This window comes from Diabrotica undecimpunctata, chromosome 8, assembly GCF_040954645.1.
Source record: "Diabrotica undecimpunctata isolate CICGRU chromosome 8, icDiaUnde3, whole genome shotgun sequence".
Taxonomy (NCBI): domain Eukaryota; kingdom Metazoa; phylum Arthropoda; class Insecta; order Coleoptera; family Chrysomelidae; genus Diabrotica; species Diabrotica undecimpunctata.
This window is the reverse complement of record NC_092810.1, coordinates 65,697,646-65,714,687: the sequence shown is the minus strand read 5'-3', so window position 1 is coordinate 65,714,687 and position 17,042 is coordinate 65,697,646. Positions and strand designations below refer to the sequence as shown.

The 17,042-nt window shown below is 32.0% G+C and overlaps 2 protein-coding genes across 2 annotated transcripts in view; one reads left to right on the top strand and one right to left on the bottom strand.

Moving 5' to 3' along the window:
* The first annotated feature begins 281 nt into the window (after positions 1 to 281).
* Positions 282 to 17,042, top strand: part of LOC140447648 (uncharacterized) — a 221,085-nt gene continuing 204,324 nt past the window's right edge. The window contains 1 exon segment of the mRNA XM_072540422.1: positions 282 to 470. The gene's annotated coding sequence lies outside the window, so the exon portion shown is untranslated.
* On the bottom strand, positions 13,889 to 14,341 carry LOC140448865 (uncharacterized). The gene has a single exon (XM_072541989.1). The coding sequence runs from the start codon at positions 14,339 to 14,341 to the stop codon at positions 13,889 to 13,891; it is 453 nt and encodes a 150-aa protein (XP_072398090.1).

Below are 17,042 nucleotides of genomic sequence, written 5' to 3'. Positions count from 1 at the left end.
TATGTTTTTCTTTATTAGAAAATATGTTTTCAATAGATTATTTAAATTGCAAATTCTATTTTAATGAGCTTTAATCGAACAAGTTAATAAATCATAAATAAAAATCCACTTTTATTACTATTTTTTAAGAACGGCAACACCGCTAAGTTGTTCTAAAATTCAGAATCAAGTCTCTACCGCCATCTTTCGGACATAATGGACTCTACAAGAAAGATAACTATAGAAATATGTATGAAATAAACACAAATAAAACGCGTGTCAGAGTTATTTTAAAAAGTTTGGTGTTGTGTTGTTTTAATTTTTCTGTTTACATTTAGTTTGTTAGTTCCCGTTTAACTGGTTGAGGTGTGGGTGCGCGTGTGTTAAGTTTAGAATTTTCAACGCTAATATAATGTGTATGCAGTAAAAACTAATTATGCTTAATAATTAGAATCTCTGTTACTATCTAACCTACTCGGAATTGACTTTTGGTAAGAATATAATAATATTACTTAGATGTTTTTTGATTATTTATTACAAAACATTACACTATTGGCAATAGTTATTATTCCTATGTAAGTTAATTACCTTGAACATCCACCTTACTTAAAAAATTAGAGTAAATATTGGGTAGATAATTTATGTAAATGTTAATTAATACATCAAGGGTCTCATGGTCTCCTACTGTCAAGTTACAACCCACAGAAACTAATTTTGAATATAGCAAAGGCGGTAGCCCAAAAGTCAATTTTATTGATGTAAATTTATGGTTTTTTTAATGAGTATTAGGTTTAGTGTTTTGAAGAATATCACTATCATATTCCTATTTATATTTTCCATTTTATTATAATTAAACAAGGTTTTCAGAATTAACTTTTGGTTAAATATAAGTAGGTATATAAAAATAATATTACTTACTTAATGCTGTTTTGTATACCTAATATTTTTATTACCTACATAAATGAGCAACAAAAGTAAGGAATCTTGATTATGGGAATTTTAATTGAATGAAGTTTCTAATGTAATAGTGGTAATAGATCTGAAAGTTGTAAAAAGTGTAAACATGATTGCATTAAGAATATTTCACTGAGTATTCAATTCTGACACTGTGAATATGGTATGATGATAAATTTTCAGTGGCTAGGATAATCCTCTTTGTACGCTAAACTAGTACCAAGGAATATAGGTAGATGCTCTGTATTCCTTGATATCCCGTCCTCTTTGTATGATAAACTAGTACCAAGGAATATAGATAGATACTCTGTATTCCTTTATATCCCGTCTGACACAACTATATTCAATTTTCTAATTGTTGACTTTCCTCAAAATGTCTCATATTCCTCATTGACAAAATCTTATACCAATGAATCCTTTCCCAAATTTGCCATAAACATTTTAGTTCAATATCTAAAAAACATTTTCTACGGAAGTTGAAATATAATCATTACTTAGAGGAAAAATAAACTTAAATGGAATATGTTGTTCTTCCCTTCAGTCCACATCATGAATCATGTGAAAATCTTATTAACCAATGATTGTATTGGATAGACAGTATCTAGTTTGAGAAACAAGCCTTTATCAAGGAGGCTAGATACCTCTTAGACTATTGAAAAAAAAGTGCTTATGTTGTATGAGAATTATCTTTATCCCTCTTAAGTCATCCTTTTTTTGTATTTAACCAATAATTCAATTTTCTTTTATATATTCCTATTCTCTGCCTATTCTTAAGAATTATATTATTAATTAGGATCACTTCACTGATCTCAGTCCAAACTCTCTAGTAAATTCAATAATTTTCTTGCTACATTAGTTAAATTTTGACTGATTGGAAGTGGCTGGAAATTACTATACAAGGAAACACATGTGCTCATAGCATATTAACAAAATAAAACTGCATAAATTAAAACAAAAGTTTAAATGTTTATTTTTGAAATTTTATCCTCGTTTATTGAGTAGTATTTGCAGACAGTTTTAAATGAAAATTAATGACTACATATATACATTTGTACATTACATTTTGACTTTGATTGAAAGTCACAAGATATGAGATGGAATCATGCTGATCTAGCCAATCATCAACCTTTAGTTATTGGCTAAGAAATAAAGAACTGAGTCCTATCCTTCATCAGGATAGTGATGGCATCAGAGTGAGAGAGAGGGAGGGAGGGAGAGATAAGATAAGATGGAATTTCAGACAGAAAAAATTTTAATGAATACTTTATCTTGTCATTTCACATTCCAGTCATACTTGTGCTTAGTGTGATTGGTCGAAGTTAAGCATACCTACAGGCCCTTAAACATTAACAAATGGCTATTGAACAGAAATAAAAAATCAAAATTAATACATAAAAAAGATACTTCAATGTGGTTAAGAATGCTAATACTGCTTTAGTTTTCAAAAAATGCTTGACAGTTAAAATATATCACTGATCATACTTAAGTTCTGTATGATTTGACTAACTAATTTTCACTAATTACTACTAAAACAGTCCATCGTGAAGAAATCACAGTCCATGTGTATTAAAAGATTAAAGTTTTCCAAGAAGATCTGCATGTTAGTATTTTACAAGAGTTACATCTTTGTATTGGCGAATATAACAATTCTTTCTTTGAAAATTTTAAAAGATTTACATACAGACCATGGTGATGAAGACATATCTGACATCAAAAAACCTGTTCACTGATTATTTTTACTTCGGAAAAGCCACTACTTAGTACCTATTCAATTTTCATTTTAAAAATAAAATATTTCTTTTAAACTTGTTTTTTTGTTGCTATCCTCTTTAGACCAAGATCTATTTTAATTTTGACTCACTCTTCAATTTTGTTAGTGCTTATGTCCAATTTTTGTTTATAAAAAAACAACACAAAAATAATATCTTACTTAAATTTCAAAATGAATGTCTTTTTGAAACAATTGATCTTGAAATTTCTTAATTTATAGAATAATTTTACTCACGCATTGTTTAATGAAAATTCATTGATCAATTAATCTTGTTTTTTCTTAACACAGGAAATTTGTACGAGCCAGTTTTCTATCAAGCTCTAAAAGCATTTCCTCTGATTAAGAAGCGCTAATAATTTTTTAAGGAACGGTTTTAGACATTAAATAATTTGTAAATATTACAAATAGTTGTCAGGCTATTTATACTTTTAATGTCTGGCAACTAAAAATGGAATCAAAATGTGTGCAATAACCCTAATGGCTGCAGTATGACTGGTTTACAATAGACAGCTTTCATGAAAAAAGCATCAACTTTAATAAGAAAAGCCCAAAATAGAGATGAATTTGCAGAAGTCATCCCCAATCTCCATTAGAGATGGTATTTAAGGACAAAGAATACCTAGGATATCCACATTATTTCTACAATTGTTAAAATATAGGCAGTTTCTAAAGGAATCCTATTTGATCTTTTCATTAATTGAATTTTTTCAAAGGTATTTGCATAACATAGAGAACCAGTTTGAAAATCTAGAGTAAACAGTTTTTATCATTATTATAAACAAACTACTCCTTAATCAAATATTATGACTGCTATTAAGTTAAATATTTAACTTATCTGGAAAATACAATTCTTCAATACTTACACAAAACATTTAACTAGGATAAAACATATTTTCTGCAATAATTGTCATTTATTTAATTCCTTTTTTATAGTTACATATACCAAAATGATAAATCATCACTGTGTATATTTATTGAAACATGTATTTTTAAATTTTATTGGCTGACCATTAGTGTGAATGGTGTTCACCATTAGTCATGTAAGGCTGAAACGCTAGAAGTACATTTGGACCATTGTCTGTAACAAGTGCTTTGTGTAGGCAAAAGGCACTGATACATGTAGGCTACTCTACAACAACAGACAATATTGATATACAGTGAGAAGTTCGACAGGGTTGTGTATTGTCACGTCTGCTATTTATCCTCTATTTTGATCACATATTTAAAATGCAGTAGAAGATCTAGCAGATTTCGGCATTATGATAAATAGAGTGCCATTAACTAGAATTACATCATGCTGATGATACAGTCATTTTTTGATTCTACCTATAGAAGGGCTTCCAAAAGCTTTTAAACAGTATTAATACAAAAGCAGACAGATATGGGCTGAACATAAACGTAGCTAATACTAACTTCATGACATTTAGTTGAATACGATGTAACAACATCACTTTACAAGTCAATAGAGCACAAATAGAAAACGTTAAAAAAAAAAAAAAGATTTAACTACCTGGGAAGCATTATTACGCAACATCGAGACCCAGACTTTGAGATTAAGAGTAGAATTGAAATGGTGAGAGCAACATTCAACAAAATGATCTTCTTCTAAATGTGCCTATCTTCTAGAGATGTTGGCGACCTCATTGACCCATCTTATTCTATTCACAGCAGTTTGAAATAGGTCAGTTGATGTTAGACCAGTCCATTTCCTAAGATTGGTCAGCCAAGATATACATCTACGTCTAGGGCCTCTCTTACCCTCAATCTTGCCCTGTAGAAGTCGTTATTTATCATTACACATGATGTGGCTGAAGTAAGCCAATTTTCTGTTTTTTATGGTGTTAATAATTTCTTTGTCTTTTCTTAGCCTCTGGAGAATAGTTGTTACTTGTGTGGTGTATATATGAGACCCTCAACATACGTCGGTAGCACCACATTTCAAATGCAGCTTTCTACTCCATAGAGGAGGACACTAAAGACGTAACATCTAAGAATTCTTATGCGTATATTGATACTTAAAGATAAGTTGCAGAGAATCTTCCTAAGGCTGTTAAGAGCTTTTGGCTTTTTCAATACAAGTTTTTATTTCGTAGCTGTGATCCCAAGTAAATTAATATTGCAGCCCAAATAGCACATTTTTTCCACTCTTTATAACGGTGTATCGTTAATTGTAATTTGGGCGTTTATGCCGCTGTTCTTACTAATGATCATTATTTTTGTCTTCTTGCAATTTAGTTTTAGGCCGTATTTGTTACATGCTTCTACAACGTTATCCATCATCCTTTAAAGCCCCTCCTTACTATCTGCCAGCAACACTGTATCATCTGCGTATCTAATGCTGTTTATAAGTTGGCCATTTACAGCAATCCCATCTTCTGATTCGTCCAAGGCCTCTCTAAAGATGTTTTCAGAGTATATGTTAAATAATGCCGGTGACAATATGCAACCCTGTCTAACTCGTTTTTTGACTGTGAAGATCTCGGACAGTTCATTTTCTAATCGTACTGTTGCTTTTTGTTTGAGATGTAAGTTTGAGATCAGTCTTATATGCTTACCATCGAGTCCTGATAATTTTAGGTTATCAATTAGTTTCCCATGTGGGACTTTATCAAATGCCTTCTCGAAATCAATGAAACATGCATACACATCGCAGTTGACATCCCTGGCTCTCTGAATTAGAACTTGCAAACTAAAAAGTGCTTCCCTCGTTCCGAGTTCTGCTCTGAATCCAAATTGAACTTCACTCAGGTGTTCTTCTAATTTGGTGTATATACGCGAGTGAATGATAGTAAGGAGTACTTTAAATACATGGCTCATCAAACTAATTAATTTATGTTCTTCGCATTTTCTAGCGTTGGCTTTTTTAGGAAGTGGAATGAATATTGATAGTAGCCAGTTTTTTGGTAAGTAACCAGTCTCGTAGATGTTGTTGAATAGCTTCGTAAGAGCTGTGATTTGGTGAGCCTCTAATAGCTTTAAAATTTCACCATGAACCTCATCAGGTCCTGGTGATTTCCCATCTTTAATCCGCTTAATGGTCATAGCTACTTCTTCGTTTGTTATTTCTGGGCCGTAGGGATTGTTTATTTCAGTCGGACTTCGTGCTGCATATTCGAATAATTCTTGCATAATATATTATTTACATCTTCGTAATTTATCTTCAATGGTAGTCAAAATTTGGCCTTCAATGTCTACAACTATGCCTGTATTGCGTTGTTTTCTGGTATTCTGTACCTCTTTAATTTTTTTGTGCATATGGAAATCGTCATGTTTGCGTTGTAGTGTTTTAACTTCCGTACATCCGTCAGCCATGCTTTTTTTGCTCCTTTTATCTCCTTTAGTATAGTCTTATGCAACTTTTTGTATTCGTTTTCATTTCTACCTTTTAATTTTCTTCGCTCTTTTATCATCTGCAATATTTTATCTGTCATCCATTCTTGCTTCTTTTCTCTTTTTGATTTTAGATATTCATGCGAAATTATTGTGGTAATAGATGTCTTCATTTCGTTCCACTGTTCTTCTATGCCAGTAGTGTCTTCAAATATTTTCGCAAAATTCTTATTAATTTCTGTTTTTACTTTTTTCTGGGTGTCATTTTTTTAGTAGTCTTATATCTATCTTGGGCCTCATTTTCTTATGAATTATTTTGAGTCGTATGTTTATATTTGCAACCAATAGACTATGATCTGAGAAGAGATCTGCGCCTGGATATGTTTTTGGTGAGGTGATAGAATGTCTAAACCTTTTGTTTATGTTGATAAAATCAATTTGGTTTTTATGATTTTCCCTGGGGGAACACCGGGTGATACCCCAGTAATGGTTATATATGGTTAGTGTTATTATATGGTTTTGAAGCATTGAGACTAAGAGCAAAATATTCTGGTTACACAGAAGAATGCTTTGCATTTAATGTAGAACGTGTATTTAACACATATGTTCTACAAAGGGCTAATACTATAGAAAATTATTGACTGTGTCACATACTGAGAGGAGAAAAATACCACCTACTACAGCTTTTCCATATGGCACACAATAAAATAAGTCTTGTAATAGTAATTGCCAACATCCCGGAGACCAGACAAGGCACTTAAATATATATATATATATATATATATATATATATATATATATATATATATATATATATATATATATATATATATATTTAGTTTAATATTTAAATTAAATTTTCTAAATGCCTGTTTTATTATACCTGTCAGATTTCTGTTTTTTTTATATCTACTAAAGTAGGTTCATTATTTATTTTAATGAGTGGAATCATTTTGGCAATAGTCTTTTGAAATATCATAGTTTATTATTATATATGTTAATTATTTTTTTATTGCTATTGCTAAATTTTAAACAATTGATATTTCACTGTCCAAAACATATTCTTGTAACCTTTAAATTTATTTAAAATTACTTCAAGATTCATTTCAAGCTAATTATATTTTTATGGTTGTATTAATGATTAATAAATCAAAAATAGTTTGGATAAAAGTTGTTTGTAAATACATTTTAACTTAAAAATAAAATTTCCAATTAAAGATATGAAATCTGTGTAATATTTTTTCCAAAGCGTTGTCAACAACAATTCAAAGTTTGTCATAGGTATTTGAGTTTTTTATTACCAGCTGTGATGACAAATTTTATATCAGTTTCTTCATTTAATATTTAAGTCATTTCGTAATTTATTTATTATTTATATTTAAATCTTTCTACGTTACAGTAGACCCGTCAGTTTTCAATAGAAGTTCAGACACGATTCTATCCCTTATGCCTTTGAGAGTACTAAATGATGAAATCAAGGAGTGAAATATGTGAAAACTATGGGGATTCCTAGGGAAATCTGCGTAAGCATTGAATTTTATTTTGTACAGAAAATCGCATGTGTTGAGTCGATTTTCTCCCTAATGCCATTTTACGAATCGATAGAGGAGTATTGACTCTATTGTTAAAATTTTTGGCATAAGAGCTACTGGTGCCTTAAGGGTGTTAATTATCTAAATATTTAATATTAATAGGTCTATGTCCGTGATTTTCTCCTACATAACTTGAAATTTTTAGGTAGTTAGTTAGTTTCAGGTCGTAAAAACGAATAATTTTACTTGCAAAGTTACGGAAACTAAGGAAAATTCGATTTTTACAAAAACAAACTCGGTTTAACTCTAAATTTCTTTTTCTTTTTGCTTATCGCATATGACATTTTCAGTAAACAAAAAGGCATAAGGGATAAAAACATCGTTGAACTTCTTATTGAAATCCGACGGTCTATAGAGGGGATCCGATCATTCCAGTAAATTTTCGTTCCACCCTCCAGAAACAATTCTAAACAAATTGCTTAACAAAATTTCTAAACAAATTGCTCTTTTTTTTTCAAAACTTAAATCTATAATGTATACGTAAAAATCATAATTCGTTTTTTATAATCTTCTGTACCGTAAAAAACAATGGAGATATCACCGAATAAAATTTATGTCTTGGTATGAACAAGAGTTCTTCAAACCTTAATTTTTCAAAATTGAAGGGTAGTTTGGCTTTCTAATGGATCTAGCCTTGTAGCCATTGAAAATACATTTCAAATGGCTATGTATACATATATATATATATATATATATATATATATATATATATATATATATATATATATATCAAAGCCTAAAAATTAACTGATTTTTTGAAGAAAAACCAACGATATTTTTGGGAGATAATTTTGGAGCGTGAAAAATATACGTATTTTGGAGCTCTCACATGTCTAAAGTATGCATAATAGTTTTGTAGATGAGATAATCATCAAATGCACTATTTCAATGGTATCAACAAAGTGACTCCAGTCACTCGGGCTATTCACCTTCCAGTGTTGTCGGACTGAACCCATTCAATTGAAATTTGGTCAGTTGATGGGAAAGTGCTCAATAACAAAAGTTATATAACGCCGATGTGTGCTTCTACCCCAAGGGTGGATACCTCCCTTTCTCGGGAGTGAAAATTCTTTTGCTCAAAATAATGACGGGAATCGATAGAGGATTAAATTCTAAGCAACTTTTGTTCTTTATAGTTCTTTTCAGAAAGTCAATACTATTTGAGCTATTTATAGCCAGTAGTCATTTGCATGTAAACTGAATAAGTAACAGCTCATAAAAGATGAGTTCTAAATTACATTTTACTTTAGTGTTCATTAGATACCGGAGTTTGACCTGTTGAAAATGCATAAATTTGAAAAAATTTCTAAACAAATTGCTCTTTTTTTTTTTCAAAACTTAAAAACTATAATGTATACGTAAAAATGATAATTCGTTTTTTATAATCTTCTGTACCGTAAAAAACAATGGAGATATCACCGAATAAAATTTATGTCTTGGTATGAACACTCCCTGTTTCGAGTTCTTCAAACCTTAATTTTTCAAAATTGAAGGGTAGTTTGGCTTTCTAATGGATCTAGCCTTGTAGCCATTGAAAATACATTTCAAATGGCTATGTATACATGTATATCAAAGCCTAAAAATTAACTGATTTTTTTAAGAAAAAACCAACGATATTTTTAGGAGATAATTTTGGAGCGTGAAAAATATACGTATTTTGGAGCTCTCACATGTCTAAAGTATGCATAATAGTTTTGTAGATGAGATAATCATCAAATGCACTATTTCAATGGTACCAACAATGACATACGAGCCATTCACCGTACTTCGGAGGGCACGTTAAGCCGTCGGTCCCCCTGTACATCGACACTAGCTACTTGAAACAGGGTTAAATATGCAATTGGCGCCGGAACCTATCCGAAAGGATTACCCCGGCAAAATGCTATACGATATTATATGGCATTTTTTTAACAAAGGGTAAAAAATCGTCGATCTTTTAGAAAAACTTACGAGAAGAGGTTTTAGTGCTTTATGATAGCACTTCCAAGATCGACGACATTTTGGAAGCTGGCAGGTACTGCACAATTTTATTATATGGACTTGCTAAGGATATTTACGTGAATAAATTGAATAAAATTTAAGATTATTAATCGATTCTACAGCAAATGAGGTACGAGTCATTTATAAAATGAACTACAAACGATACTGCTATTAAATTATCTTCGCTTGTGCCAACAGTTTGTGCTCTCAATGAACACATTAAAAAGTATAATTACAAACCCAGTTAACGCTGGGAAATAAGAATATAAATATAATTGATTGGGGATGGTTCAAAGATGCAGAATCTCTACAACCAATAAGAATGCAAAATGTGCTTTCACCAGAGGAGCTGTTGAAGATGATTTTTTGTAATTGCACAAAAGGTTGCGGATCTTCATGTGGTTGTAGGAGGCTAGATTTATTTTGTAATGTCACGTTTGCGACCTGCTTGGGAGATAATTGTCAAAACTGCCCTCCAAGAATAAGATGAAGTCGATGAAGATTGTATCGAGTGATTGTGATGGTCCTGATTTTTTGTAATATTATTTTTTAGTTAATTTACCATCATTCTTACGTATTTTTTATATCTTATAATTAATAAAAACATTTAAATAATATTGAGTGCTTTGTACTGTTATTAGCGTAGGGGATAATTTGTAAGGGTTAAAAAAGTTGCAAACAAAGACAATGTTTCATAAGCAAGAAAACATTTTTATTGATTTAAATAAATAAGTTTAGAATTTTATTGTGTACAAAACTATTTTTCTTCAAACGTCAAATAATGATGACATTACTTATCTAACTTGATCCTGTCAAAGTTTGATATCTCCGCCGGCAGCAGTTTTTTTTTCCATTTCTTTACTGCGGAGGGAAAAATGTTGTCATGGCAACAATATGAAACATGTCACAAAGCAACAATACAAGTGGCATTAACAACAATTAAACATCATTTTTATTTATAGTAATATTAAAAGTACAATTAGTTAATGAGGCATTTTCAAAATTGAAACCGTGCAAAAATGTTCCCGACTCTTGATACGCATTGGTAATTGTTGATGATACTGATGGTCGAGAACAACTTTCAGCAATCATTCCCGATGTTGGCGAATCATGAGGGTTTAAAATTTTTTGAGAATTATCGTTCTTATTTCTTATTGAATCCTCTATATATCCTTCGGCAACCGTGCTTGATTTCCAGCCCCCATGTCGTTTGAGGCATTCTAGATTTCCGCCTCCATCAATTAAAAGTGTTGCTGAAGTTCGTCGTAAAGAGTGACCCATGTATGCGCTTGCATCGTTTAAATTTAAATAACTAGCTACTTTTTGGGCTACTGCGCTGTATTCCCATGACGCTTCGGTAACACTTTCCATTTTGGTACTTGATAAAAAATCGATTTTCTGTGAAATTTTCAGGCCGCAGTGATGCATACTTTTTATACAGTTTAATGTAGTTTTGACCAATTATCGTAAAAGATCTAATTTGTCGTGTTTTACTGTTTGGGATTTTGATAATTATTACATTTTCTTTATCCTCAATGTCCACAGTCTTCATTTTTACCATTTCGTCGCATCGACAGGCGCCAGTAACCCCAATTAACAAAACAATCTGAAATATTTTTATAATTTAGTAGAGTATACTACATACTTTGCAATATAATTTTTTTTACCTTTAATCCTAAATACAACTTATCTGGCGCTTCAAACAAAAATTTATCAAACTCGTCTTTAGTGAAAACTTTAGACTTCTTTGCAGTATATCCTTCGCTTGTTTTTTTCAGAAAGGCACGTAACTTTAAAAATTTGCTTATATCCACATTTTTTTCTAATAACTAACTCGGATTTTATCATAGAGTATCGTGACCACATTGTAGAAGATTTCCATTTATTTTCATTTTCCATTATATTAAAATATGCCAGTAAAACGTCTTCTTGTACTCCTCTTGTATCGCACCACTCTTGGAAGTGCTTGTACACTAACCGATACTTTATTCCGGACTTGGAGGGCCCCAAACGTGCTACTGCATCATTAGCCACGGACTCAATTTCGTTTAGGTTTTCCATTTTCACACTAAATTTGCGCTTGCGGTTGCACCAACAATAAGCTGTCTTTAATAATTGCAAACAACTGTCAAACAACTGTAACCAGGGAAACGCAAATCCCACCGACAACTTAATTATTTTAATTTCTAACATCTAGACGACTTTGATGGTTGTCACAGTTAATTTCGAGTAAAAATAGCGTATGAATTGTACTATTTATGGTTGAAAATTGCTACGTTTGAAGAAAAAATAGTATACTTTATTCGGCAAAGAAGCGACTTTTCTTGACTTGCCCTCTATTACGCGCCTCACTTCGTTCGGCGCGTAATATCGGGCGCGTCAAGAAAAGTCATGCTTCTCCGCCTCATAAAGTAATTTACTATTTTAACGTTATAGTCGTCTTTAGGGGTGATTTTGAGGGGTTGAAGAATTTAAACTAAAGAAATATCGTTTCATAAGCGATGAATGGGTTTTAGCTATCTAAATTGAAAACTAGCAGATTTTAAACTATAAATAGGCTTTTTAAGTATTTTTTTGCATAAAGGGATGCTTTCCAGGGGTTAAAAACTTGATGACGCATCATTTCACAAACGATGAATGAATTGTTATTCATTTTAATTCATAAGTAATTCATAAGCATTTTACAAAAAAACTATTTTTTAACGTTATTTACGTCATTAGCGGTGGTTCCTAAGGGTTGAAAATTTATACTAAAGTACAAATTATCATTCAATATGTTTATTTTATTTAAACCAATCAGATTTTAATGCATAAAACGTTTAAATACGTGTTTTCCTATTTTTTCCACTTAGAGGCAGTTCTAATTCCTTAAAAACAAAAATCACACTTTCCCCATATATTAGTTTTGCAAAGGAGAGTAAGAGAAGCTTAAATCCAAAATTTCAGCTAAATTCATGCAGTCCGAAAGAATTGGGATGTAATTTCCTATTTTCCGCCCGAGTTACTAGACGAAAATGTTTATGGATGATGGCAGTGTGGCCTATTCTCAGACGAGATAAAATGGTTTGATGTAATAGCTTCTTTTGGATTGATTTCCAAGGTAGTATCGACTGTTTCGCTTGTCGTTGTTTGGATGTTGACTGATTCCACTTAATCTGGCAAGCGTTGAGTATTAAGTTCTTGATTTTAAATTTTATATGTAGATGTGGAATGCTTTTTAATTCTACAGCTTCCGGATTCTAGACTGCTAGTTTTGCCAGAAAACTCTTAACCTCTGTTTGAAGATTTATATTTGTAATGAGCTGCCAGTTGCAAACAAATAGACTTTATAATACAAATAGCAAAACCTAAATAAACCAACATTGGAAGTAGAAATCAACTCGGGAATCCATCAGGGTGATAATTTTAGTCCATTACTTTTTAATTTAGTAGTGGACAAAATCATAGAAGAGATTAAAAGTACATAACAAGGATACAAGATGAGAGAAAAACAAATAAAAATCCTCTGCTATGCAGACGATGCAATTTTAAGGTACGATAATGAAAACAGAGCGCATGGCACAGACATTCAACACAGTGACGAAGAACTACGACATGAAGACATCAACAGCTAAGACCAAATCCCTGGTAGTGGCAAGGGAATGCAGAAGATGCAAAATAGTAATTAACGAAATAATATAACAAGTCTCGAGATTCGAAGATGAGTCGAACTATCTAGCTATATAGATCTTAACAGGTTGAGTGCCACGGCAGACACGGGTGTCTGCTCAGATGTATCTGCCTAGTATTGCCAGAGCAGACACCTGGGTCTGCTATGACTTCATACATATTTTTGACTATACTTTCACAGTGTCTGCAAATCCTGTGTATTTAACATACAACGGTGTCTGCTAAGGTAATGGTTTATATGCGACAACTATAAACTCTTTCAATTTTCTTACGGGACTGCTTTTTTTGAAGGTTACAAAAATACTAGTTTTGAAGTCAAATATTTACTTTCATAAAAAATAGTATACATAACAATTTATTATAATGTGTTTTATTAAAACAAGAAGGACACATTGGAGGTTTTCTAATACAATCATTACAAAATGTAGTAACTTTTGATATTTTACTTCGTGGAATCTCACCCAATTTCTTTTTTTTTGTAGCAACCTCGATATTTACGGCCCACTCTTGAACTCCCTTCTTTTTTCACAAATTTATGATTGGATATCGACTTTTGTTTTGGTAGTTCAGGATTTTGAGGCATATTTGGTGGTAAAGTCTCATCAGCAATGTTCTAGAGTTCTGTTACAATATGTTCTCTGAATTTATGAACAGTTATATTTTTCATTGTAATTTCTTTGTACAAAAAGCGAGCATTGACAATACATGTACCTAACAACAACTCTATGACTACTTTTCTATACCACTTCAGGCTGCGTTGTAATGCCGAACCATAACTAACCAATTGATCAAATAAATCTATGGAAGATTTTCCAGTATTGTAATCTGTAATTGACTTAGGTTTTATCACAGTTTCAGTTCTCCTGACTATTTCTTCTGTCTCATTTGCGAGTCTCTTCGAGAGAAAGAGCACATCTCTCTTATCTTTCCATTTAGTAATTGTGATACCATCATCGTTTTCCCTCGAAATTATTTCACCTGGTTTCAACTTTTTTTTATGACAGCCCTTGGGATTTCCACGTCTATTTTTACGAAGTATTCCGATCAAATGAGTATTTTGACTCATTTGATGCAGATTATTTGCGAGTTCAAGACTTGTGTAAAAATTGTCTGTGACAATAGTTCTACCTTTACCCAAGAGCTTCTCAGACAATCTTAGAACAACATATGTAGGCAAAGCCGTAGTTCTATTGTTATTAGTTTTACCACCATATACTTCCAAGTTCCAAGTATAACCAGAAATACAGCATAGTTAAAAAATGTATCTCATACTTGTGGGTTTTTTTTGTACTTGTAAATGAATACATTTATGTAGTCTCAAGGATCCTGGAATATCATTTGCTGTTGTTAGGAATTGTGTAGCATATAAATTTGTTTTCTGGACAATATGCTCAAATATGTTATTATCCACACAAGCGGAATAAAAGTCAAATGGAGTACCACTTGAAAGTTGAGCCAAAACCGCGTCTTTAGGACGACATTCATCTATAAAAGAAAAATTTTTGTGCCGTTTGGTATATTCAGACCAACCATCACTGATTTCTGTAGAGTCGGTTGACTTGGGAAACTGCTGTGTTGTAATTTGTCAATCGGATATCACTCGAATCGGAATCTGATATTCACTTTCTGCCTGCGTTTTTTCCATCTCAGACTTTGGCGGCACCTGAGCAGCCAAATTATCAGAATATGACGATCTTGGAACATAAGCTGGGTCGTTTATGGAACGTGTGGAACTGAATTCCTCATCTGACGAGTCGCAGCTGTCTTCTGAAAATATTTATTTACTTACAGCCTGATCTAACTTAAACTTATTGTTAAAAAACTTACCGTAACTTTCTGCAGATTGTTTTGCATAAACTGCAGTCATAATTCTCTTTGTGCGATCTCTAATATTATCCATGATTATAATTTTTAAGAAAAATCACCAATATAGTTATTTAATACAGCTATAAAACAAAAGAATAACTCAACAGACTACTTAATCACGTGTACATCTTTGAGGTTAGGTTTGAACGACAGCGGCGCCGTAAATATCAGTGTCTACTATTTGTGTCTGCAAAATTAATAAAAGGAAAATGTTGCCACCAGTGCCGCAGCAGACTCCTGTGTCTGCTTATGAAAAATGGCGATATAATTGAAAAAAATGGTCGGATTGAAAAAATTTTAGAAGCTCCTTTCTCCTAAAAATTAATAAGCATTCTAGAAATTTTAAAAATAAAAAAATTGAAAATCCACTCATCTACTCAGTTTCTGGTTGGCACTCAACCTGTTAGAGATATGTCTGAGGGATATAAACTGGAGAATAAAAGATATGAGGCGGGCAGGTAAAGTATGTATATGTAAATCGTGTGTAAGACTGATAATGACTTATGCGATATAAACAAGAGCCGGCACAGCGAAAAAAAAAGAGAATATTGAGAACATCAGAGTTCAATAATTGGGACAACACTGAGGAGTAAAATTTCGAATGACCGAATAATGAATCTCTAGCACACAAGACATAGTTCGTTGGGGAAGACAAGAGAAGACGAGAATAGGCAGAGAGAAAATAGTCCGAAAAGCAAGAGATTCAAAACCAACAGGCAAGAGACAGTCAACATCACAGATACACATACAAGCTCCGGTGAAGAACAGGCCAAGAAGCCTAACTTAGGAGAAGAAGGATATGTTGTATCCATGTGCATTTATAGATTTATGTGTATTGATAACATCTAGTCATAATTCTATCATTCTTTCACATAATAAAATTTCTGAGGTCCATCATCGTTGATTACTTCTGTCTCGTAGTTTCCCTAGAATTTTCCATTTCTGTACGTGGTATGTATTTGTAAAAATAAACCAAATTCGCTATTATTTTTATACTCTAGTACTGTAAAAGAACCTAATGGAAAAAATAACCCACCATAAATAATTGTCATATGACAATAGAGGTGACTTCGGTACGTTGGTAATTCTTATTAAAAACGAATTAAATACGAATATTTGAAATCACCGAGTCGTGCTCGAGAATTTCTTTGAGTCTTGTTGGTCGAACCGTTAAAAAAAAATAAAAGTCAGGTGCAGGCTCAAACCGGACCAACGAACATTAGGGACGCATAGGTATGAATGGTATGATGCTTATCTGTTTGATAAACTTAGCAAGACAATAGTTATATTTCCGGTTGATGATAGTGTTTCAACAATACCATCTACTGCATTCTTGAGTGATTTCGTATTTGCAATTAAGATTATTTTTGTATAGTGAAATACACTGGTGTTTAGTAGTAAAATAAACTAAAACGTTTATGTGTCATCCTTTCAAACCGATTGTGCAAAAAGTGGTCCTAATTTATTTAAACAATGTTTTTCAAACAAATTCTAAAAAATCTTTTTCGGCTCGGACGGTTTTGTTATGTTTTTTGGATCAATCTAAACAAAGTTAGATGGTTAATTGTTTTCGAGTTATAAACAATTAAACCTGACAAAAATGAAAAATATTTTCAAGGCTGCAAAACACAAATAAAAAATATTATTTTTAAAATCACCAACTGCCTAAATTCAAGTTCAAACTTTCTTAAATCAGTTCCCGATGAATATTTTGGCCATATTTTATTTCCAAACATTTTTTTTTTAATTGTTAATAACGCGCTTATGACAGGGCGGGCGCTTGGATTGCCGCGCGTATGTACTACTTGTATATTATTATGCAGCTAGAACTTTTTCATAGAGGAAAAAATTGATTTTCACTTGTTTAAAAAAAATTGTTTTTAATAACATAAATTAGGACT

What these genes read in the sequence shown, in the direction of transcription:
- LOC140448865 (XM_072541989.1), bottom strand. Translation starts at nt 14,341, where the DNA reads ATGAGTCAAAATACTCATTTGATCGGAATACTTCGTAAAAATAGACGT.